Below are 23,604 nucleotides of genomic sequence, written 5' to 3' on the forward strand. Positions count from 1 at the left end.
TGAGTCTATGAAAGTAGGAAAGGAAGTTATAACAGAAGCATTTATTTAGTACAGTAGAAATGTGTATGCTATTCTGGTGTAAGAACAAAAAACTGTATCCATAGTTAACCTGAAAGATGTTTTGAAGCAGCAAGTCAGACATACTAGGAATTCCTTAGAATTTCCATTATAAAAAGAATCATCGGTTACCTGGCCAGACTCAAGACAGCTGTTTCTGGTAGAGTACTGTATCTCTGGTGTGATCTAGGGTTATAATTTTATGGACCGAGTACTTTCCTATGGCTTTGGAACATTAGAGAAACATTTGTGTTTTTTCAACACCAGAGGAGATACATTATTTTGTTCCTATAATACAAGCAGTGACCCCCTCTTTTATTCTCTGTCTTGAGCCATTTTCAGCTGATCCACATACTGCAAATCAGCAATGACTGCATTTTCCAGCTGAGTCAAAGATCCCAACAGAAAACTTCATAACTGATGTGTACGTGTGTGCACAATCATACAGCGCAGCAAAGGTTTAATAACAAAACGAGATCAGTATAAATCACTCACTATATAGCTGAAAAAATATTCTCATCTTGTATTATTATAGTCTGCAACAGGAATAAATGTCTGTAACTTTTTATCATCTCCCTTCATGCTGTTTTTCAGTCAGCCTGAATTGCCACACGCTCATCTGACTTTGGGAATAGCCAGGAAACATCCTCTGAGTACTACTGCACAAGCACAGTAATGCTTTGTGTTGCCAGGCTTGATGCTAGCAAGTGCAGTATCCATGCTTAGCAAAAGAAGCAAATGACACTCAAAAAAAATAGTTGTTTGCTTTTTTTTTTTTTTCCCGTACAAACCTGTTTTAGTTTCTGATTAAATGAAATTGTGCTTTTCTGTGATATATTGTAGAATTAGATTTAACTTGTTGTACTTCTTAAGACATTATCAAAAGTTAAGCTTGACTAGAATGCTGTACTTCTTATAAGCCCTTTCTGTACTTTGTCGTTTTCTTAGATACATTCAACTTAGTATCTCAAATCTATTATGATGTCTTGCACATCATGGTATACTTAATGTAATTTATAGGATATTTACAGATATTTATACAGATATTTATAGGATAATTACAGATATTTGCCATTCCCATATCGTAGTTGTAATTTCATTCATAATTAATTTATAATTCTTTCCTAATTCTTTCAGCAATATAAGTTATTAATTATTTTCTCAAGTCTGTTTAATACTCTTAGGCTTTTGTTCTGATGTCCAGTATGATGTCCCTGTTCTTATTTACTGTCTCGCCTTCACTTCTGTTAAGAGCAGAATTGTTATCACAGGTATGATCATAAACCTATGTATATCTGCCATGTTATTTATCAGAAGTAGATTGGTTACCACATAGCAAAGGAAACTGGTCTCCATAACTCTGACTGCAGGACCTCACTGTACCATTGTGACCTGGTGTTTTGGAGATTGGCCTACACATGATACCAGGCCAGTATTGTATCACAAATGCTCCTGTCTTTGGTGTTGAGAGTATTGGGTAATTTTATGAAGAATATCTATGTAAACATCAGATGATGTGGTCGCAATGACTAGCTGTTGTTGAAACAACAAAAAAAATCTCCTTTATTACAATAATGCTAATAGAAAAGTAGTATCACAGTATTTATAAGGAGAAGATACTTGAATCCCCTTTCTGTTACCTGAAAATCAGTCCTAGTAGATTAAACTTTTTGTGCAGACTTAGTAAAGACTTTTTGATTCTACACAAAAAATATTAATTAAACTTATGTAATATTAAATAGGTTAATCCAAACCACTGTAATGGGGCTGAAAATATTTTACTGAAATATTTTCAAACAAATTTTAGCTTCCAGCAAATTTGCATGGTTTTTCTTATGCTAAGGGTAGATGGTAATTTTTTCATAAGTTGTTTTTTTTTTTTTTTTTTTTTTAAATAAGGAATAGAAATATCAATTCTGAGACTTCAAAAATATGTTTCAAAAAAATATTTACAAGTGGCATTGCACATATGAGAAAGTTCCAGTGGAGATGATGGTAAGTGGGAAGAAAGAACTGTCCAGTCAGAGGTCAAAAGAATCCCTTTGGGTATGGAAGATCTAAGTTTCAAGACAAATACAGTACTTATCTTTATTTTTGTCACTTCGTAGATTTGAAGTACAATATCTGATATTTTCAGACGGTGGAAAATGCTTCTTTCACAGAATTTCTTTTACATCTGTTATTGCTACCAACTTACTCATTATATTTCCTCTAAGTTATATTTTAGTTTCCTCTAGGTTGTGTTTTAGGCAAGAACTGTACAGTAACTTTTGCTTGAACTTCTGTTAGTCTTTACTGGGTCAATTGAAGGCTAGTGAAAAATGGGAAAATATTAAAGTCTTCAAGTTGCCTAACCCACCTGTTTCTACAGCATTCAAATTGGAATTTATTATATTTTCATTTGAATGACAAGATTAAATGACTGCTTGTAATGAATGAAACTCATTCTCTTGTAATTTGAAGGAAAGACAGAGTGTCTTGCATGGTTCAGGTAATAAGAATGTTGTTGAGTTACTTAAGGGGCTGAAGATTAAGTGCAGCAATGACTAAGTACAAAGGATTAGAACTACATAATATCCAAGCGCTCCACATTTAGAGAAAATGAGAATTAATTGTTTGAAATGTTTATTTTTGAAACAGGTCTATCTAGATCTGATCTACACTGTCTCTGTATTCTGCAGATTGTTATATTATGATCAGTGTTCACAAAGGTAGTGAACTTAGATTCAAATCAGTTATAACTCACAAATGAGCTGAATACCTGGCTTGTTAAAACTACCACCTAGTTTGGTAGCAATGTAGTAAGGTAGAGCAGCTGAGTATCTGTCTCAGTGTGTCTGATCTCTTGCTCATATGTTTTAAGTAGTATCTTTACAGTATTTTAGATCATTTATATACTTCTTCAACCTTATACACCTACTAAGGCTTCTAACTTTTGATGTATCAAGTAGACTACTTGCTTAAACTCCTTTTAAAGATTTAATGTCATAATTCATTTAAAAAAAAAAAAAAAAACAACAACAAACAAAAGCAAGCAAAAATACCAGACATCCCTTAGCACTGCCTTCATCTTTTAAATATGCCCTCAGTTTTGTTTAGCCTTATTCTCTGAGAGAAAATAACTAGTAAAGATGTCTTAAGAGGGGAGATCAAGAAAACTTTAATGACCTGTGGGGCTCAGCTACAAAGTAATCATCATCATAGTAAGTACTTTGTGCTGTAGATGTATTTCTACCCTAATAAACAAGTGAGATGTAAATTTTCATTATAGTGATAGTGTTAATTCCTTTGTTGGAACTATGATCTTGAAATCTTGTACACAATGAAGTTGTACAATATGTAGGGAATAGCAAACTTGAATTAATTCCTAAATAAAATTAGTATGCATTGCACTTCAATGATTTGTCTTTGTTTTGTTTCTCTAATCAAAATCCCAGTTAATTTCAGCCTTGTTCTCAGCCTCCCCCACATTAGTTCCGTTGTCTAGATTTGCATCATTTATAGCAGCTGGCTTCTTGTTAATCTGTCCTTTGGACCTTTACATCAAACAGCAAATTAATTACAGGAAAAGAAATCCCAATAGTACTTCTACGCTTGGAGGTTTTCACAGTTATTAAGAAGTGAATGCTTCTGATTCTCATCAGAAAGGAGAAATGGAACACGGGAGAGGATGAAGCTTGTGCTTCACTGATACCTTTGGCTAGAAGTAAGCATCAGTCAGTTTCCCTCTACTTTCCATTTTCTAGCTCCTCCCTTCTTTTGCTTTAGGACAAAAAGCAATTGAAAAGATTTTTAAAAAGTAGTACAAGATGTGTGTTTTTTCTTAAGGGTTGTGTAGCATTAATGCTTTTCAAGTTGCAAAAGCATATTTAAATTAATTAGAAGGTCTGCTGGCATCATTAATGTTAGTAATATGGTCTTTTTATTTTATATATTATATATTGTCACTCAACACCTGTGAGACTGCATCTTGTGTACTGTGATCAGTTTTGGGCATCTTGCCAGAACAAAGACATTGAAGCCGTGAAGCATGTCCAGAGATAGTCAACAAAGCTGGTGAGGGATCTGGAGATAAGTCTTACAGGAAGCGGCTGAGGGAACTGAGATTGTTTAGTCTGGAGAAGAGGGAGGTGACTCAGGGGAAACCTTATTGCATTATTGGTCTCTATAACGACCTGAAAGGAGGCTGTGTAGAGGTGAGAGTCAGCCTCTTCTTGCAGGTGATAGGACAAGAAGGAATGGCCTCAAGTTGCACCAGAGGATGTTCAAGTTGGATACTAGGGAAGATTTCTTCTTCTGAAGAAGGGTGAGATACTGGCACAGACTGCCCAGGGAGATTTTGGAGTCACTGTCCCTGGAGAGGTTCAAGAAATGTGTGCACATGGCACTAAGGGACATCATTAGTGTGTACGATGGGGAGTATGTGCTTGGAACAGGTAATCTCAGAAGTCTTTTTCAAACTTCATGACTCTATGATTCTGTGTTAAATTTCTTATTTCTTATTGACCATTATTAACTTCTTCATTTTTTTTTTCTTTTTTTTTTTTTCTTTTTCTTTTTTATCAGCATAAAAGCACAAACAGCATTCAAACAACGCTAGCAACTCTGGTGGGTAAACAAGGAAAAGAGATGGAGACAGGGGAGTTGCTGTGTGGTGTAAACATAAAGAGATACACTTCTGGTGTACTCCATTAAAATAATTTGCTGGTTCATTCTATCTTCACTATCTTCCATTGCTTATTTCCCCATTTTTATGTTTTCCTTGAATGAAAAATTATGATTTCCCTGGCTATCTTTTCAAGATACATATAATCTCTGACTTTCTGATGTTTTTTACTTTCTAACTAAGCTATCTTGTGTAGTCCATCTTTTCAATAGTACATAGATCATGAATGAAGGTAATGCTTTGTCCAGCTCTTAAGAGAATATTGAGTATGGTTAGGTAAACTGTTTTGCAGCAATATATTTTCTCCATTTTTGTACCTTACTGTTATCACTGCTTAAGAGCTCAGTCCAGCATTATTCCAAGGTCGTTTTGAGAGTCCTGCTGTGATTCTGATTCTTTTATATTTGTCCCTGGTTCTGAGCTGAATATGAAATTTAGTGGCTTAGCTTTTGAACGGGAAATTTAATTTACAACTTGTCAGCTTGCTTACAAAGCAAGTACCAGTGCAGAAAATTCTCCTAAATATATATGCAGCCTCTCTCTTTTGTTTGTTGTTCACTTCTTTATTCCCATGAAGCGTGGAAAGAGACAAAAACCATTTTGAAAATCTAAATTCATAGTTGTCACTCTTGACCGTATCCTCAGAGCCTCCCAGGCAGCGCAGGCTGTGTGAGACAGCAGATGGTGGCTGCACATGCAGAGTATCCATCCAGGAAACAGTGCACACCTTCCCTCAGCATCCCTGTCCTTCATCTGCCCACAAAACTGCAGTTTATTGCCAGAAGTTGAATAGTTGCTTGTATAAAGATTAGAATTTTTCTTAGTACCTTTTACATCTGATTGTGTTACTTAACATATTTCCATGTATTTGTGTGTATTCCATGTATTCCCATGTACCACTTGTTGCCTGTGTTTTGGAGTGAGTAGGTATTCTGTGTAATCTCCATAAAAAGTTTGTGGTGAACCAGCTATTGTAGACATTGAAATGTGTCTAATTTTCAAAATGCTGGATGCCATCTAATCTTGTGTAAAATGACTAATCAGAATTGGCTGGGAGTAAACAAGGCAATAGTTTATAGCCTGAGTAAGAAACATTTAAGTTCATCTGGATTCGCATCAAAATGTAATAATTATGGTATATAAACAAAATTAAAAAAAAGTTTGCATATGTGAATGACATTTGATATACTGTATTCCAGTTGAAGTGTTGACATGATTCTTTGGCTTTGTCAGCTGAGATTTGCTTTGGAGATTCTACATAAGTCAAGCTTTTTTCTTATTTTTTAACACAGAGTTTCTGCTAAGTCTGAATAAGCCAATTTCATTCCTTAAAGGGTTGGTGTGTCGGCTAGATAATTGTGATGAGACTGGTAAACTTACAAAGCATTACCACAAGTGAAAAACAAAAATGCCACATTTGCATAGTCAGTGGGACCTGAACCATTGTGTGTGGGTGAATTCAGAATTGAAACATGCATCACTCCAGTCCTTAGAAGAGTCTTGTGTGTGTGAAACAAAGTATAATGTGTAGGAAGGGAGCTCCACTTGCAGAGGGACTCACTTAAGGTGTTATGTTATGTCACTGAAGTGTCATGCCCATCAAGTCACTTGTTTTCTATATAATAGACTGAATTTAAGCACTGTGCTTTATTCTATACAATCTAGACTACTCCTTGAATGAGGATATCTTTCTGAATTTTCCTGGGAAGTGAGGAACAGTGATTCTGGTCACTTTTCTAATTGTTATTTTTATAACACTGGCAACAGTGATGACAGTATTTATGGACACCATTAAAAAAAATTAGAAGGATGGTTAAAGTGGGTCCCTGTCTTATGGCATTTTTTGGGGGAAAGTTCTGCCTCTATGGTTGTGGAAACTGACAGTGCTGATTTCTGATAAGTTCTCTTAGGTAATGGACTTACTATGGTGATGGTTTTATAGCAACTGTGAAGCTTGTATCCTGGCTGACTGAAATCCTTTTGCCCTTATTTTAAGGAATTGCAATGAGAAATGATCATGATATGATAGCATAGAGGTTAAAATGCATCCATCAATTCAGATTTCCCTTCAGGTTCATGGATATTTTGCTCTGCTAGTTTATTGTCCAAACAAACCTGTTACCAAGCATGAATGTTCTAAAAATGATTTTAGTAATACAAGGACCAATTCATGTATGAATTCTTTGAAATTTAAAACTTATAGAAAAGAAATATCTTTTAATGTATTTTATTTCTAGGATTTTATTATTATATTTATCACATGATTTCACAGCTCCTTGATATTTTTAAATACAGGTAATGAATTTGGGCATCCAGAATGGCTTGACTTCCCCAGAAAAGGGAATAATGAGAGCTTTCACTATGCCAGAAGACAGTTCAATCTTACTGATGATCATCTTCTTCGCTATAAATTCCTAAATGAGTTTGACAGAGATATGAATAAATTGGAAGAAAAATTTGGCTGGCTTGCATCTCCTCCGGTAAGCTGTATATAGTAAATGATAAGTTTTTAGTCACCAGTTGTGTACGTGTTCAGAATAACAACAATACAAAATTTGCATGCAGAAATTTTAAACAGCACTTTATTATGCGCTGTGTAATGTCTCTCTATATATTTCAAGTTGTCAAAACTTGTCTCTGAAATATCTTCCACAGATAATGGAAATATGAAACAGTCTTCTTGTAGCTTCATAACAAGCTCTTTTTGTATCATTTTTGCTATTTTTTTTAAGTAACTGCAGATTGGATAAAGCAGACTATGAAATTGTGCGTAATTCAATCCAAGGATTGCTTTGGGAAAGTGTAAATTGTTCTGACAAGTTACTTTTACGTATATAATTATTTCTGAGGAAACACTTTTGATCAGCTGTAATGCAAGGTGTATTTTCCTAGTCTTCAACTTGTCACTTTTGTATTTGCCTTTTTTTTCCTTATATATTGAACTGTATTTATTGAAGCAACTGAATTATAATTTCCCAGCGTTTAAATTATTTCATAATCTAGTCATAATCTATTTCAAAAATTTTTTTTTAAGTGTGCTTCTAGTTATTAATATCTTTAGTAAATTCAGCAAAGGTGTTTTATTTAATTTATCAGAGCTATTTGGGCACAATTTAAAAAAAAAAAAAAAAAAGCACACAAAAACCCATCAAGAACTGATGCTGATCCTCACCCCATGGAAATGGAAAAAATTGATTTTATAAAAGGAAAATGTGCTTCTTCCTCTTTAATTTTACATATCCTTTTAAAAAGTAAGTTACAATTCATTGTTCATAAATTTTCTATGGCATTATGTAGGCATAACAGTTACAGTTTACATTTAATGCTCTTATCTATATTGCTTGAATCTTCTATTGTTTTACTTGGAATGAAGTATTGCAGCAATTTGTTGTTTTTTTTCTTATTTTTGTTAATTCAATTAGAAAAAGTCTGCAGCAGGTTGAGAGGCTGTGGGTTTAGATTAGGGATGAGACCAGTAGAGGACTGCTAGTCGTCGGGGTCTACTATAGGCCACTCGATCAAGAGGAACCTGTTGATGAGGCTTGACAGGGGATTTCAATCATCCAAATACCTGCTGGGAAAGCAATGCAGCTTGTTGCAAGCAATCCAGCAGACTCCTGGAATCCACCAGTGATAACATTCTGGTTCAAGTATTGGACAGACCAACTGGAGGTGAAGTGTTGTGGACCTGGTGCTCACTAATGCAGAAAAGATCATTAAAGATGATTGGTTGAGTTCATGATCTTAAGGAACATAGGCCTGGCAAAGAGTGAAATCAGAACCCTGAACTTCAGGTGACCAAACTTCTGTTTAAAGAATTGTTGAATGAGATTTCCTGGGAAGCTGTCCTTAGAGACAAAGGAATGAAGCAAAGCTGACTACTCTTTAAGGATACCTTACTGAGAGAGCAAGAGCTCTTCATCCCCCAGTATAGGAAAGCAGGCAGAGGAGGCAGGAAACCTGTGTGGCTTGGCAAGGACCTGCTGGTCAAACTGAGGCAGAAGTGTGGGATATATCAGCAATGGAAACAAGGACATGACACCTAGGAAGAATACAGGGATGCTGTCCAGACTTGCATGGGTGGGATTAGGAAAGCCAAGGCACAGATGGAACTCAACTTGATGAGGGATGTTAAAAACAACAGGAAGGGGTTCTGTAGGTACACTGATCAGAAGAGACAGGCCAAGGAGAGTGTAGCGTACTTCCTCTGATAAATGACAAAGGAGAACTAGCTGCAACAGATATGGAGAAGGCTGAGGTACTCAGTGACATCTTTGTCTCAGTCTTTGTGATCAACCAGAATCCTGAACCTCACCTCCCTGAACCTCTTGGTGGGAAATGGGAGAGTTTCCTCCTACACCCTGTAAGGGCAGAGCAAGTCTGAGACTACCTCATGAGGCTGAATGTGTATAAGTCTATGGGGCTGGATGGCATACATCCCAGGGTCCTAAGGGAACTGGTTGATGGGATTGCTGAGCTGCTCTTTATCATATTTTTGTCAACGGTTTACGAGCTAGTTCAGCCCGGTTCCACGACTAGAAAAGTTGTGGCTGTCAGGTGAAATCTCTGGTGGCTGGAAAATCACATTCATTTATAAGGAAGTGTGGAAGGAGGACCCAGGGAACTACAGGCCTGTGGTCCTCATCTTTGTGCCTGAGATCATGGAACAAATCCTCCTTGAAGACATGTTAAGGCACATGAGGCCTTAACATGTGCCGATGAGCAGATGATCAAAGACAACCAGCATAACTTCACTAAGACAAAGTCATTCTTGACTAATCCACTGGCCTTTTATGGTGGGTTAACAGCATCAGTAGACAAAGGGAAGTTAACTGATGTCATCTATCTGGACCTCTACAAGGCGTTTGACTTGGTCCCCCATGACATCCTTATCTCTGAATTGGAGAGAGATAGATCTGAAAGCTGGACTATTTGCAGCCAGAGGGTTGTGGTTAATGGTTCTATGTCCAGGTGGAGGCTGGTGAGGAGCAGTGTGTCCCAGAGGGTCTGTCCTGGGGTCAGTATTTTTTAACATCTTTATCAGTGGCATAGAGGATGGGATCAAGTGCACTCTCAGCAAGTTTGCTGATGACATGAAGCTGAGTGGTACAGTTGATAGAACAGAGGGCAAGGATGCCGTCCAGAAGGGCTTTGATTAACTCAAAGGGTGGACCCTTGTCAACCTAATGAGAATCAATCAGCAAAGCGAAGTGCAAGATTTTGCACTTGGGTCAAGGTAATCTCAGGTATGTATACAGACTAACTGCTTGAGAATAGCCCTGCTGATAAGGACTTAGGAGTATTAGTAGATGGAAAAACTTAACATGAACTAGCAATGTGCTCTTGCAGCCCAGAAGGCCAATGGTAACCTGGACTGCATCAGAAGAGGGGCAGCCAGAAGGACAAGAGAGGTTATTGTCCTCCTCTACTCTGCCCTTGTGAGGCCCCACCTGGGATAATGCGTCCAGATCTGGGGTCCCCAGTATAGGAAAGATGTTGAGCTTTTGGAGAAGGTCTACAGGAAAGCTACAAAGATGAGCAGAGGGCTGGAGCACCTCTCCTATGAAGACAAGCTGAAGGGTCTGGGCTTGTTCAATCTGGAAAAGGGCAGGCTATGAGATGACCTCATTGCAGCCTTCTAGTATTTAAAAGGAGATTATAAACAGGAGTGTGGTCAATGTTTTACAGTACTAGGTAGTGATAGGATGGGGTAATAGTTTTAAACTAGAGGAAGGGAGATTTAGTAATCTAAATCAGGGGAAAGTTTTTCGCTGAGAAGATGCTGAGGTGCTGGAACAGGCTGCTCAGAGAGGCTATGGATGCCCCATCCCTGGAGGTGTTCAAGGCCAGGTTGGATGGGGCCCTGGGCAACCTAATCTAGTGCTTGACCTAACGGTTGGCAACCTTGCCTATGGCAGGGATTTGGAGATTAATGATCCTAGAGGTCTCTTTCAGTCCAAGCCATTCTATTACTTTATGATTGATTCTATGAAGGAAAATATTTCTTAGCATTGGATTTACCTTTTTTTTTTTTTTTCCTTCCTAGGCTTTTGTGACTGAAAAGCATGAATCCAACAAGGTCATTGCATTTGAGAGAGCTGGTCTCCTTTTTATTTTCAATTTCCATCCATATGAAAGTTATGTGGACTACAGAGTGGGTGTTGAAGTTCCAGGAAAATATCCTTTTCTTACTCTTTCATTTCTACAAAGAAACTTACTTAATTAGTGCATGTGTATATATATAGAAAAATGCATATATGTTTTCTAATATTAACGCAAACTGTAACTAGAAGGTCAGACATCACTTGCTCCTCATCAGTAGAGTCTTGCTTTAATTCTTAGTGTACAACAAAAACAATTACTAGAAGTTTACTGTCTTCATGAGATCATTTTGTAGAACACAAGTAAAAGTAGAGCTTTAAAGGCTCCATTTGAAAATTTCTCTGTGAATCTCCCCCTCCACATCCCAAAATGTTGCATAGAAATCAAGGAATTCCTGCTTCTTAAATTACAGAAGCTGACCACAGTAAGATGCACACACTTGCACAAGGAAATGCATTAGTTTAAACCTCCAGGAAGATTGTGCAATTTCTGTTTTATAATTGGGTGGACTGAGAATGTGCTCTTAGCTCAGCTGAGAAACAGTAAATGATTAATCTCAAGTAATTGGCTGGTTTTGCTTGTGTCCAAATCCAGTTTTTCAAGTGCATTGACAAGTGAAGTCTAATGAATCTTGCTGTGTCAGTTTAAAGCACTGCAGCTCCTGATTTTTTTATTTTTTATTTTTTTAATTAGCAGTTTCAGCAAACTGAGCAAACTGTTGCTGTATTTGAGTTGCCTTTGTGCAGTGTAGCACTTTATTACTTGAGTACTGCTTGAATTTACTGACAGGAGCTCAAAAAGACTGCAGGATTCTAGTTTAGAAACATCAGGTCAAATCCTTCTTCACTGCTGTCCTCTGCTGTCTATATGGTCCTACCTGAGCTCCTAGTAAAGATAGAGTGGAGTAGTAAATTGGATTAGTAAAACCTTAACCTGATACTGTGAGATATACCAACCCTTCACTGTCACAGGCATCAGATATCCACCTGTTTCGATTGTTGCTACCGTAGTTCCTCTGTCTTGTATGAAATGCTTTGAGTTTGCAGATGTAAAAGGTGTAAAATCAATTTTAAGGACTACAACACATAACAATAGATTTAACTCAACTTTTTTCTGATACAGATGCAATTAAACCAAAACACATTTTGCTGTTCACTTTCTGTCTTTCTTTCTCAAACATACTAGAGTTTCAGTTCTCAGAAATGCTTGAGAATATTTCAAGAAAACTCACTCTCAAGATCTTCATATCATTTATTTTCTTTCTTCTATTACAAATGTGCTGATGAGGCCTGGGTTTAAGTGCAATTTCATATGAGTCTGTTTCTTTATTTTTGCACATGTATTTAAATGTGCTATGTACAGTTTTTCAAAAATTTTGCTCTGTATCACATACAACAAAGATGGCACTAGGCTGTGCTCAGGCACTTTTGAAACTGTTTGATCTTTCTTTATGTTTATGAAACTATTTTTATGATTAGTCTATTGACTAAATATTTTATATAAGCAGTCTTCTGGGTTTTTTTTACCAGTGCTCTAAATTTTTCAGTCATTTTGGAAGCATTTCATGAATCTATTTTACAGCACCAGAATCTTCTTTGTCCCTAGGCATTTGTTGTTTGTGTAGAATTCTGAATGCGTTGCTCCTGTTTCAGCTGAGACTGCTCTGTAGTAGTTGTTGAGAAGCAAATTGGAAAATCTGGTCTTCACTGCTTTTCCTTTGCAGATCACAAGGCCCAGTTGGATTTCAGTAAGTTGATCTGAGAGTAGTTCACTCTGGTCATTAAACAGCTTCCTGTACTGTTTCTTAGTGAGCAGAACAGTCGATGCAGACTTCTTTATTTTTATTAAGCAAGTGGAAATTTATTGGAAAATGTTTGTTTTTCACTTAGCAGTAGCTGATCACATTTTTTCAGATGCTTTTTAAAAAAGTTTAATTCACTGACAATCATATGAGAAACTTAGCAGCTCAAGTATATATATAAAACAAGCATGTTATAAAAAATCTTAATTTATAGCAGGGGGTTAGAACTATATGATCTTAAAGATCAAACCATTCTATGATTCTATGATTCTATGATGTTTCATATTTACAGTTTACATTATATATTTATTTTAATATGTTATTCTCAGTACGCATTCTTTTTTTTTTTTTTAAGTGAATGCAATATATAATTTTATTTACAAAATATATTACAGGTTTAAATATAGTTTAAATGTAAAAAGGCCTTTGTTAAGGCATAAAGATACATACTAACTTTTCCATTCACTGAGCTGAAGTTTTTACAGCTAACGGAACAGCCAGTTATAAACACTCCATCTGCATTTATTAGAGCTGTTTTGTTGTATTAACCCCTCCCACACTAATCAAATAGTGAAATTTTTACTTCTGTGTCCTCGGTGTTCTGCACTAGTTGCTTCCTCTGGTAGAGCTGAGGGTTCTTGGTGCAGTCATTCTACTACTTTTCTATCAAACATGCACCTTTACCTGAGGGCTTTGTTCATTTGATTAAGAAAGTGTTGTCTTGTTTTACTTTACTGTACTGTTCACAACATTGAGTGGAACTAGTGAGCTTTTTGTAAAGTAGTAGTCTTATTTCATAATTCCAAATATCGATTCTTCCCATCAATTCACCTTCTCAATAATCCTTCTCCTGGTAATTTTATTCTTCGACAGTTTAGTGTATGAACAAGGTGAGTGAACTTTGGGAATTAGCTATTGCTAAATGAATCACAGCCTGATTAATGTTGTATTTTTATATTTGAAAACAGGAACCTTCTCTTCTTTTCAGTATCTAGGATTTTAAAGATGTGAATCATTCCAAATAACACATGTGCTATCTCTTGCAATATATCTGTCTACAAGCTGTGGTTTCCAAAGTGCTTGTTGCTAGCAAAGTCTGTGGGCAATAAGTTGTTCATAAATACCTTGAACATACCTAATTTTTTTGTTCCTGTTCTGTATAGGTAAAAGCCAAGCAATATTAAATCTAACAATTACATTATTTATGTTCTTTTCATTGGTAAATAAATGTGAAAGCACTCCATTATCCCATTGCTATGTGTAAAAAGTTTGCTTTTCTACTGCTCCAAGGAAAGACCTGGAGTTGTGGAACTGCCATGACCAGGTACAGCTTGATCAGCATATTAGGGAACTACTGAAATCTTAGTAATAACTGGTATGTGATGTGTGTAATTGGTAACACTTCTCTGAATCTGAGCTCCAAAGCAGAATCATGTTCTTCAGGAAGGATTTGCGTTTATTTTTAGAACTGAAAGTTAGGGGTGGTTATCAACAACACAAGACCATAGAAAGTCCTCTTTATATCCCAGTTAACCAGGAGAGCTAAAAATTGTGTCTTCATTTCTTTTGAGCATGTTGGAAGTCCTTTTTGATGGAGTTTTCTAAACTACTCATCAAAAACAGCTTCCTTGAATAATATTTTGCATCAGACAACAAAAAGTCATGAAGGTTTATTCTTGCAACTCAGTCTTTTAAAGTGTTCAAACATTTGTAGTATAGAAACAATGCAAAACCATTTATAATAACAGTTTTTAAATGGAATGTACCCCAAAGTTAGCAACTGCTATTACTCTCTTATTCTACTTCCAGCATCTTCTCTTCTGCCTGCCAACATTCAGCTGACCAATGATTAGTATCTATTTTCTTTAGAGATGCTGTGGTGTTTTTCATGCTAAACCTTTTTTTTTTTTTTCTTTCTGACTGTTGTTCTGCAATTAGAGCAGTGAATTTTATGTGTAGTCTTGTGACTTTTAACCTGAAATTTAATGAAGTTCTTATAAATAGGAAATGTTGTCACATGTGACCTTAAAACATCAGAACAACTTCTCCACTTCTGAAAGCAGTTCTTTCCTTTCCCTTTGGAAATTAAACATAAAGCAGAACTAAAAGACAAGAGCTTATTGTTATTCTGTGTTGTTCTTATTTTAAGAAATGAGTGGATTTTTTGCTTGGTACTCTAAGAGGCAATTTGCTGAGTAAGCCTTAAGAGGCAAGTACTATAATGCACTGATTAAGTTCTTTTTAATAAAAGGTTTATCTGAATGACACTGAGAATTGTAGGAAATGTAGTGATGATCATTCACATACCTGGGTTTCAATCTGTTTAATGGATTGGATTAATCAGATCTGTGTCTTAAATTTATCTGTATTAAGTGGATGGCAGTGACACATATTCAAATAAAAGTATATATAACAACACTGTTGCTACTTATAGCTTGTCAGGTATGTTGTTAGTTACATTAAAGGATACAGAGCTTCCTGGCTCTCTGGCCAATGTTTTTGTAGTCGTTTGGCTGTTCTTATCTCATTGAAAATATCATCCTTCTGTCAACAGTTCTTTGTAGGCTGTTGGCATAGCAAATTTTACTTGTACTTTTGTTAGGGAAGTCATAGTAGACTTTACAGTCCTTCTGGTATTGCTTAGTTTGGACAGTCTTCTTCTGAACAGGTGGCTTAATGAAGACTCACAGCTAGCTTGAATTCAGTTTTTCCTCCCTTTTATACATTGTCTTCTCTGTTGATGTATTTCCCTTGCTCAGTTCTACATCTTGTTTGCCTGTTGTCATGTATCCTAGTTCAAAGACTGAGACCTTAGTAGTGGATGTGGGCATGAAAGTCTGTGTTGTTAAGCAGTACTGAGTCTCAACTAGCATATGTCTGTTTGTCTTGACATTTTACATTGTCATACACTATACTACTAAAATAGAAGGAGTTAAAAAATATTGTGAAAAGAAATGGTTACCTCATTACAGACATTGCCATTTTTAATATAAAATAATGTACCAAAGCATTGAAGCTAGGGTGAATGAATATCAAAAAGTCACACAGATATTGTTGGCAGTTAATATACTGAAAGTCAGTTATCGATATGCAAGTAGCTAGATGAGGCCTGAAATACCACAAATATTGTCACTGAAATGCTGCAGAAATATTCTTAAAAAAAAAAAAAAAAGTTAACTCAGGCTCTCTGACATTTGCAACCTGCACCAAGAGCTTCTAATGAGCAAATAAGGTCACTTGAATGAGTCACTGGAGTGTGATTGCTGAAGGCAAAGATGCTGCTTTGCAGGCTGCTTTGAAGTGCAGTTATGTAACTGTCCCTGCCTATTAGAATTCAGTGTATATACACCAAATGAAGACAAAGAACTTAATTTAGGATCAGCCAAATGCCAAATTCTATCAAGGTAGTTCATACGTTAAGGTTAATATGTGTGAATAAGAAATATAGCCTACTAATGCATCTTGAAAAAGTTTGATCTGTGTAGGAAAAGCCATGGGTTTACAGCACCATGAATCTGTGTAATTATTAGGGCTGCACATGCTATTTCTCAATTTCTACTTTTTTATGTGAAGAAAAGAAGAAAACATTTCTATGCTGATACTGGAATTTTACCTCATAAATTATGCTCTTTCAGAAGCCTCTTCATGAGAAACAGGCAGCTTGAGTTAACAAATTATTTCTGCCTAATTTGCTTCAGTTTGGAAATGGAAGAATAGTCAATATCTAGATCATCTGTCTCTAGTTCTGGCTGTAGACAAAATTTTGAATATTAACAGGAAACCATTCATAAGTTTTCTCTTTTTTTTTTTTTCTAATTTTGCCAAGACCTTTCTGTGGTGTAGTGGTTAATTTGATTCGAAGGCTTGTCTACAGTAAAACTTACCTCTGTTGAGAAAGATGATGGCTGAATGGAGGCAGAAAAGGAAAAGGAAAAGGAAAGGAAAGGAGCTTTGGTTTCCATTTGGGTTAATAACAGTAATTTGAAAATAACTTCCCCACTTCTGTGGTAAGATCTATTCCAGTATGTTACTGTCTCTACTATTAGAATGGTTTCCTTACTGTTTAATTGAGTTCTGTTCAAATACATTTTAAACATTTTTTCTTGGTCCCATATTTATGAAGTAGAGAGATTCTTTCTGTTTAGATGTCACTTTTTTGATCTTCTCTTGTTAAAATTTTTCAACCGTTTCTCTGGAATCAGCTTTCTTGAACTTCATTGTCAAAACTGAGTCATAGTTCTGACAGTTCACCAAATCCACAGAGCTATAAAGATTCATGGTCTTGAAAAATTAAATTGTGTGATGTTTATGCCGATGTTTTTCAACCGTTTCCTCTCATTTTATACTATTCCCTCCAGTTAAATAATTCTTATTCCTACTTTTGTAGCTTTTTGCATTTATGCCAACTGAACTTCCCTCCTTTCACCCTGGACCATTCTCAAATTTACTGCAGCCCTATGACGAAATTGAAGCAAAAGTATATTTCACCATCTCCAAAATAATAGTAGATTTGTAACAAATGTATTACTAATATGAACAAAATGTGTGAATGGAGACATGTTTGTGAGAGTACTGCCAGAAACAACAAAATAAGAGTTAAAAGAATGATCTCTATTGATAATGGAGATAGTTGTTCCCAGCAGCAGAACAAAGGAATCAGTTTTCTTATCAAGACAGCAGGGTAGATAAGTGTCACCATCTCTGCTGTGGCACAGCTGACTTGTCAGACAACCCTGCATCCTAACAGCAGTGGGATGGCAACAAGATTTAACATATGCTATTCCTTTTCCCATTAGCACAGTAGGAAAGCAGACACATTACAAGTAAACAAGGATAAGCAGACAGTGAACAGCAATCTTTTCTAACACTTACAGAGACTGCAGTGAGGAAAATTCCAAAGCAAAGAATAACAACTCAGAACAACTGTAATCTTCCAGAGAATGTGAAAGACTTGTCCAATAGCTTCATCCTCATTATGAATCAGGAAGAACCTAAGAGAGAGAATGAAGTGTTAGTAACTGACATTTCTTTAAGTGTTGTACACTTGTAGTGTACACTTGGACGCATGTGATTTCGTATGAGAGTGAGAAAAAATTGTGACAGAATGAATGTGGCTAAAAGCAACTTTCTTAAAGATTTCATAAATAACCCTTTTTCCTTTCATAAGATTTCATGCTGACTTTTGTTATGTCAGAAGTCTCATTAAAATTACGCTGTATTTATTTTCCTTTTTTTTTTTTTTAACGAGGCTTGCTATCTTGCAACAAAAGTAAATCAGCAGTTTGTCTTCATGATTATCAGCTGATATGACTTTATATACATCCACACGTACATTTGATTGAAGCAAAAAGGTATAATACTTGTCTTCTTCCCCTTCAGTGTTGCATCATTAGTTAACTTACAAATGGCTTCAGCTATCCTGTAAATATTCTGAGCTGAAGATCATCAAGCCAAGATGTTTAATTTGATTTGAAAACTCGTCTAAAAATTCTTTAATATGCTCTTCTTCAAAGTTGACAACTTAGCCCTCTCAAAAATTTGAAGTGTGTTTAGAGAAGGAAAACAGGTACCCTTTTCCTTGAAATTATGCTAATTACCTGGTTTGTTATTGAAATTCAAGAACCATTAAAAACAAAACAAACAAAAAGGGATCCTATCAACTATGGGCTTTCTACAGTTCTTCTGGAAGCTCCTCTTATCGTCATCTTTCCTCCATGTTGCATTTAAAAAATGAGTTATTGTTTTACTTAATATGTCTTACCAGCATATAATTTTGACCCTTTAACATCCTTATTATTACCTGGATATTCTTGATGTAGCTTGAAAATCTGCTTTCTGCTTTTTAGGATTTGAGATGATTAAAAAGTTCATTGTTTAGTCATAATGATCTGTGACTGTATTTATTGGTTTTGTTGTGCATGTTAGTAATTTATAAATTATGATTGTGGCCATAGCTTTTCTTTTACAAAATGAATTCAATGTTATAATAATGATTTTCAGTTCTACACCTGCTTTCCTTTTTCATTTTGTTTCTTATCTTCCCTCTTTGGCAAGGTGTCTTCTTCAAATGGTAACATTTTGGCAATGAAAATTGTTGCCAAAACAGCTTATCTGTTCTTGCTTTGTGTAAGTATTTTCCTTTAGACCTTGTTCATTGCTGTTGGCTTTGACTGCTCAAACCAGCTGATATTTTGTGTGTAATAGTCAAGTATCATCTTCATTATCATCCTCATGATTTCTATATATCAGTGCTTTTTCCAACAGCTTTTCTGCATAATTTTGAAAAACAGAATGATGTTGTCTTCCCAGATATCTTTTACTCTTGAACAGGGCATGGTTCCAGTAAATCCAGTCTAAAATCTAAGTTGGAGGAGGTTACAACCATGGTTCAACATTATTAGCTACAAGTCCAATTGCAGGGATGTTGCTTTTGCAAATGGAAACTTTCCACAGTGCACACAGGCAAGCACATGCTGAAACAGATTGCCCACAAGGTTGGGCAGGCTCAATCTTTAGAATAACCTTTTTAATATCTTACTAGATAAAGCCCTGAGCAACTTGGTCTAACCCTGTAGCTGACTTCCAGAGATTCCTTCCAACCTACATATTTGATGATCCCAGTTTTCGTTTAGGCTGTCTTATGATACTGGTTTCTACTCTCTTGTGTGAGTGTGAAGTCCTGTGGTAAGTGGGGGCATCTCTCTTACCTAGATGAGATGTTTTTTTCTAATTAACTTGCATCTATTTAGCAGTAGCTTTCCTAAATAGCAGCTTTGTGTTATTTCTGTCAGCAGAGTTCTTAAAAATGAGTAAACATAATAATTGGAACCAACTTAAATTTGGGAAATGCACTCTTGATCATGCCAGAGCACTCTCAGAGTTGATTTTAAACAGATTGAAGTAGTGAAATATCTAAATGGATCTAAAACTGAAATTACAAACAAAAGGGAAATCAACTTTTTACAGGGGTAGATAGTGACAGGACAAAGGGGACTGATTTCGAACTAAAGAAGGAAATATTTTTATTAGATGTCAGGGAGAAGTTTTTTTCACAGACGGTGGTGAGGTGCTGGCACAGGCTGCCCAGAGAGATTGTGGATGTCCCATCCCTGGAGGTGTTTAAGGCCAGTTTGGATGGGGCCCTGGGCAGCCTGATCTAGTGCTTGGCCCAGTGGTTGGCAACCCTACCCGCAATCAGGGGACTTGGAACTTGAGGATCCTTGAGATCCCTTCCAACCCAGGTCAGTCTGTGATTCAACATAGAAAGGTGCTTGTGTTTATGGTAGATTTCTTGATTTTTTGGGACTTCAGTTAACGAAAAACACATTGCTTTCAGAAGGGCTCTGTTGAATCTGGGATGTTTTTCTTCGTTTATAAGCTTCTGAGTCAAATTCTGTATTTCACATCTTCAACCTTTGTACACATAACTTGAATATTCAGATGTCATGGAAAGAATACCGAAGTATTTTCGTGTTAATTGTTTTTCTTCTCTAGGGAAAGTTTCGTGTATGCTCTTAGTATTGTCTTACTAACTTAAGAATGTATACTCAGTTTCAAATTCTGTTAAACTGATTTAAAAACAAACAAATGAAAGACACAAAAAACTGATCTACAGGTGGCATTCTTTGAGCACCAAAATGGTGTAGAACTGTAAATCGAAGCACAGAAAGGATTGATGGATGAGATTTATTCCAAAAGTGTACTTCCAAGACTTCTGAAATGTTAAGGTTGATGCACCTTTTCATTCCCCTACATCTCATGATGATAGTGAGAATCTTACAATGAGTACGTATAAACGTACAAGGTATAAGTTATTTGTGGTAAACAAAAAGGCACTTCTAAAGCATTGCGCTTCAATTTTTTAGTACAGGACCTCTCTAATTCTTTGTGTAACCAGTTTTAGTTTTGAAGAAAGAGATAGCAACTTGCTTTAAGAAGTGCCCTGAATTGAAGCCATTCTATTTTCTTAGAATAACCCTGGATTGTATCTTCAGGGTGAGTAAACAGGTACATGGAGCCCTACCTGTTCTCACAGTAAAACCACAGAGTGTTTCTCTTCTGCCTTTTGAGAAATTTAAGTAGAGAAAATTAGCATAGTTTCTTACATATCTGAGCCACTAGCTGTATCTAAAGAAGAGAAAAATGTGCCAAAGTAAGTAAAGAAGCTATTTCAGATAATGGTGCATTTAAGGAACTTCTGGTAGTGATTGGTATCTGTGAAGGCTTCAAATGAAATGTGAAATCTGTGAACTTCATATTTTGCCTCTTATAGTTTTCAATTTTGAATAGAGAAATATTGAAAATCCAGGATAAGCTATTTTTGTGTTTAAATAAATAGTAAAAGGAAATTTTGGTGCATTCATGACAGTTTTCTAATCCACACTTACAAGAGTTGCCTCTTATTTATTTCTGTGCTTTTGGCTTAGAGTGACTTCTTTTTTAATGAGCAAAGTTGGAAAGACATGTATATTCAGCTTTTAAATGCTGATATGAATCGTTGTACTTCTTTGTTAGTGTATTCAGTCTGACCTCTAAGCATCCACTTCTTACAATATTGAATTTAGTTTAGATGCAGGCCACTTGTATGCTAGTTGCTAAAACAAGACAAAAGAGAAATGCTGGTACAATGCCTGGAGCTGAGTTTTGATTCTTATTTCAGATGGGCAAAAATATTTTACTATAGTCTGAAGGTTAGATTGGTTGTAATATTTCCAACTTATTAAAGATTTTTATTTGGATGTTTTTATCTTATGCAATCACTATGTATGTAGCTAATAAACTAATTGTACTAAAAAGCAGTTAAGAGCTTTGCATCAGACAGAGTCAGCCTTGATTTTCATCTGCTACACGTAAGGATGATTTTTAAGTTGCTAAACATACCTTCATAAAAAACTTCAGTACATCCAACTTGAATAAGACCCAAAGTCTCTGTCTTTTCAGACGAGTGTTAGATAAATGTGTATGGAAACTGTGTCAATTTATTGCTGCCTAAGAGTAGAGAGTACTACAGTGTCCAATATTGCTAGCATTTCTTTAATATAAAAAATGGCAGTCTCTGGAAGACTCAGCATTTATTTTTGTGTTCTCCTTCCCACCACTACTTCTTAATGTTCTTGCACGTGGTAACATCTGTAAAAATGCTGATTTCATATCTACGAAGATCTGTTAATTTAAAAACTTACTAGTTCATTTTAAGTTTGGTTTATTTTTTCTGAGGTTTGGAAACAACTTTTATAAGTCTTTATTAAACAGTGCCAATGTAACTTCTATTTAGTAAAGATGGAATTTTTCTGTACTTTGGTGTTGCATTGCACCATTAATAATTGAGGAAAACCTTTTTTCTTCTAATCTACTGTGATATAACTTCTTTGAAAAAAGAAAACCATCCTTTAACATCTGTTTCTGGGTTAGAACACCAAGTCAAGACTGATCCAGAATCTAACTTTTCCATAAGAAAATTTATTTTCCCTCTTCACTATTCCGTGCATAAAAGGTTTCTTTTTCTTGTCATGCACAGTACAGAATCACATGTGGAGGGCAGTTTTAGCAGTGCTTGAGTATCTTTTTCTTCATGACAACGAATTTGAGGGAGCAGGGAAAGGTGTTTGTTTTGTTTTTTTTCCTGCACTCCATTGTGTTTTGCCAAATTCTATAGTTAAATATATCTTGCTTTTGTACAGCCTTTGCTAATATATTTAGTATATGAAACTGTTCAATAAGATACAGGGTTCTTGAGAAGAGTGGTCTTTTGTATATGATATACAACTATAGGAGCATATACACAGCTATTTCTGTAAAGGATTTCCTTTCAGAAATGTTGAAAGTGTCTTTTTGGGAAAGTTGTTTGTTTTATAGAAACAAGAAAAAGAAAGCACCACAATTTTTTTTTTGGACATCCCAAATAGGAGAATGTACTTTAGCTATTCCTTTTGAGTAAATCTGCTAATCCACATGGATGTAATGAGAATGAGTAAATTTAATCTTGCAATAAGGTTATAATTTCCAGATTAATTAAGTATTCAGACATGCAGTTGTTGCCTCTATAACTGACTCAGTTGATCCCAATACTGTTTATAGGATCAAAGGTTTCTTCAAATTATTCCTATGTCTGTTGTACATAACCTTCTTTCTTTCTAGCCTAAATCCATTTTCTGAAAGTTCCTATATATGACCATGAAGTAAATGTTTCATCAGTTTTTGATCCTTTTTTATCTGTACTTCAGCTTTGTATTGCCAGAACCATATCCTTTTATTTTTAGCTAGAAAATTGTAGCAAGGGATAAAAATGAAATCTTGTTAAGATATTTTGTTTATATTTTGAGAAGGACAGCAAGAAGGTGGGAGCTGATTTACATCTGAGCAGAAAAGAAAGTAAATCTTTATGTACACACTCAAGCTCTAGTTACTTGTCTGGAAAACACCGCAGAAACAGAAGTATGGGTGCTTAGACATTTAATTGTATAATAAAATCAAAACTATGACAGTGCCTGATCCTAATTTTAAAACACATTATGAAAGGTGGAGGCAAAACAGTCAGGATGACTACATTTTCAGTCTTAATCTGTCATGTTCAGACTTTCTAACTTGATAGGTCAAGTAACCTGTCATGTAAGTAATCTCTCTAATAAGACTGCTAAGTATAATACAGAGGACTCAACTGTACTTAAACATCTATCACAGATCAAACACATTCAAATAAAATTATGTGAATTGAAATAGACTATACAGAGAAGAAAACAGTTTCTTTATAAACACTCAGTAAATCTTACATCATTTTCTAGCTGGTCACTAGAAATTCCTTTCTACTCTTCTGCAAAGTTCCTAATTTTGCAGAGCCATCATCCCCACAATTAACACTGGTATTCTTTTTTCAATACAAAAGGCTGAGGGACAAAATACAAATTATTTCTTTTTATAGTGTGCCTTTACTTGGTGGTGCTTTATGTGTCATTAAGCATGCAAAAGATTAAATTAAAAA

At 35.6% G+C, this 23,604-nt stretch overlaps 1 protein-coding gene across 3 annotated transcripts in view; it reads left to right on the plus strand.

The window, feature by feature from the left end:
* Window positions 1-23,604, plus strand: part of GBE1 (1,4-alpha-glucan branching enzyme 1) — a 152,091-nt gene that overhangs the window by 112,159 nt on the left and 16,328 nt on the right. For all 3 annotated transcript variants that reach the window (XM_085240893.1, XM_085240902.1, XM_085240912.1), the window contains exons 13-14: window positions 7,019-7,203; window positions 10,770-10,898. In XM_085240893.1, the coding sequence (XP_085097019.1) occupies window positions 7,019-7,203; window positions 10,770-10,898 (314 nt within the window). The remainder of the gene's footprint in view (window positions 1-7,018; window positions 7,204-10,769; window positions 10,899-23,604) is intronic.

Source organism: Meleagris gallopavo, chromosome 1 (assembly GCF_905368555.1).
Source record: "Meleagris gallopavo chromosome 1, MGAL_WU_HG_1.1, whole genome shotgun sequence".
In the NCBI taxonomy this organism is placed as follows: Eukaryota; Metazoa; Chordata; class Aves; order Galliformes; family Phasianidae; genus Meleagris; species Meleagris gallopavo.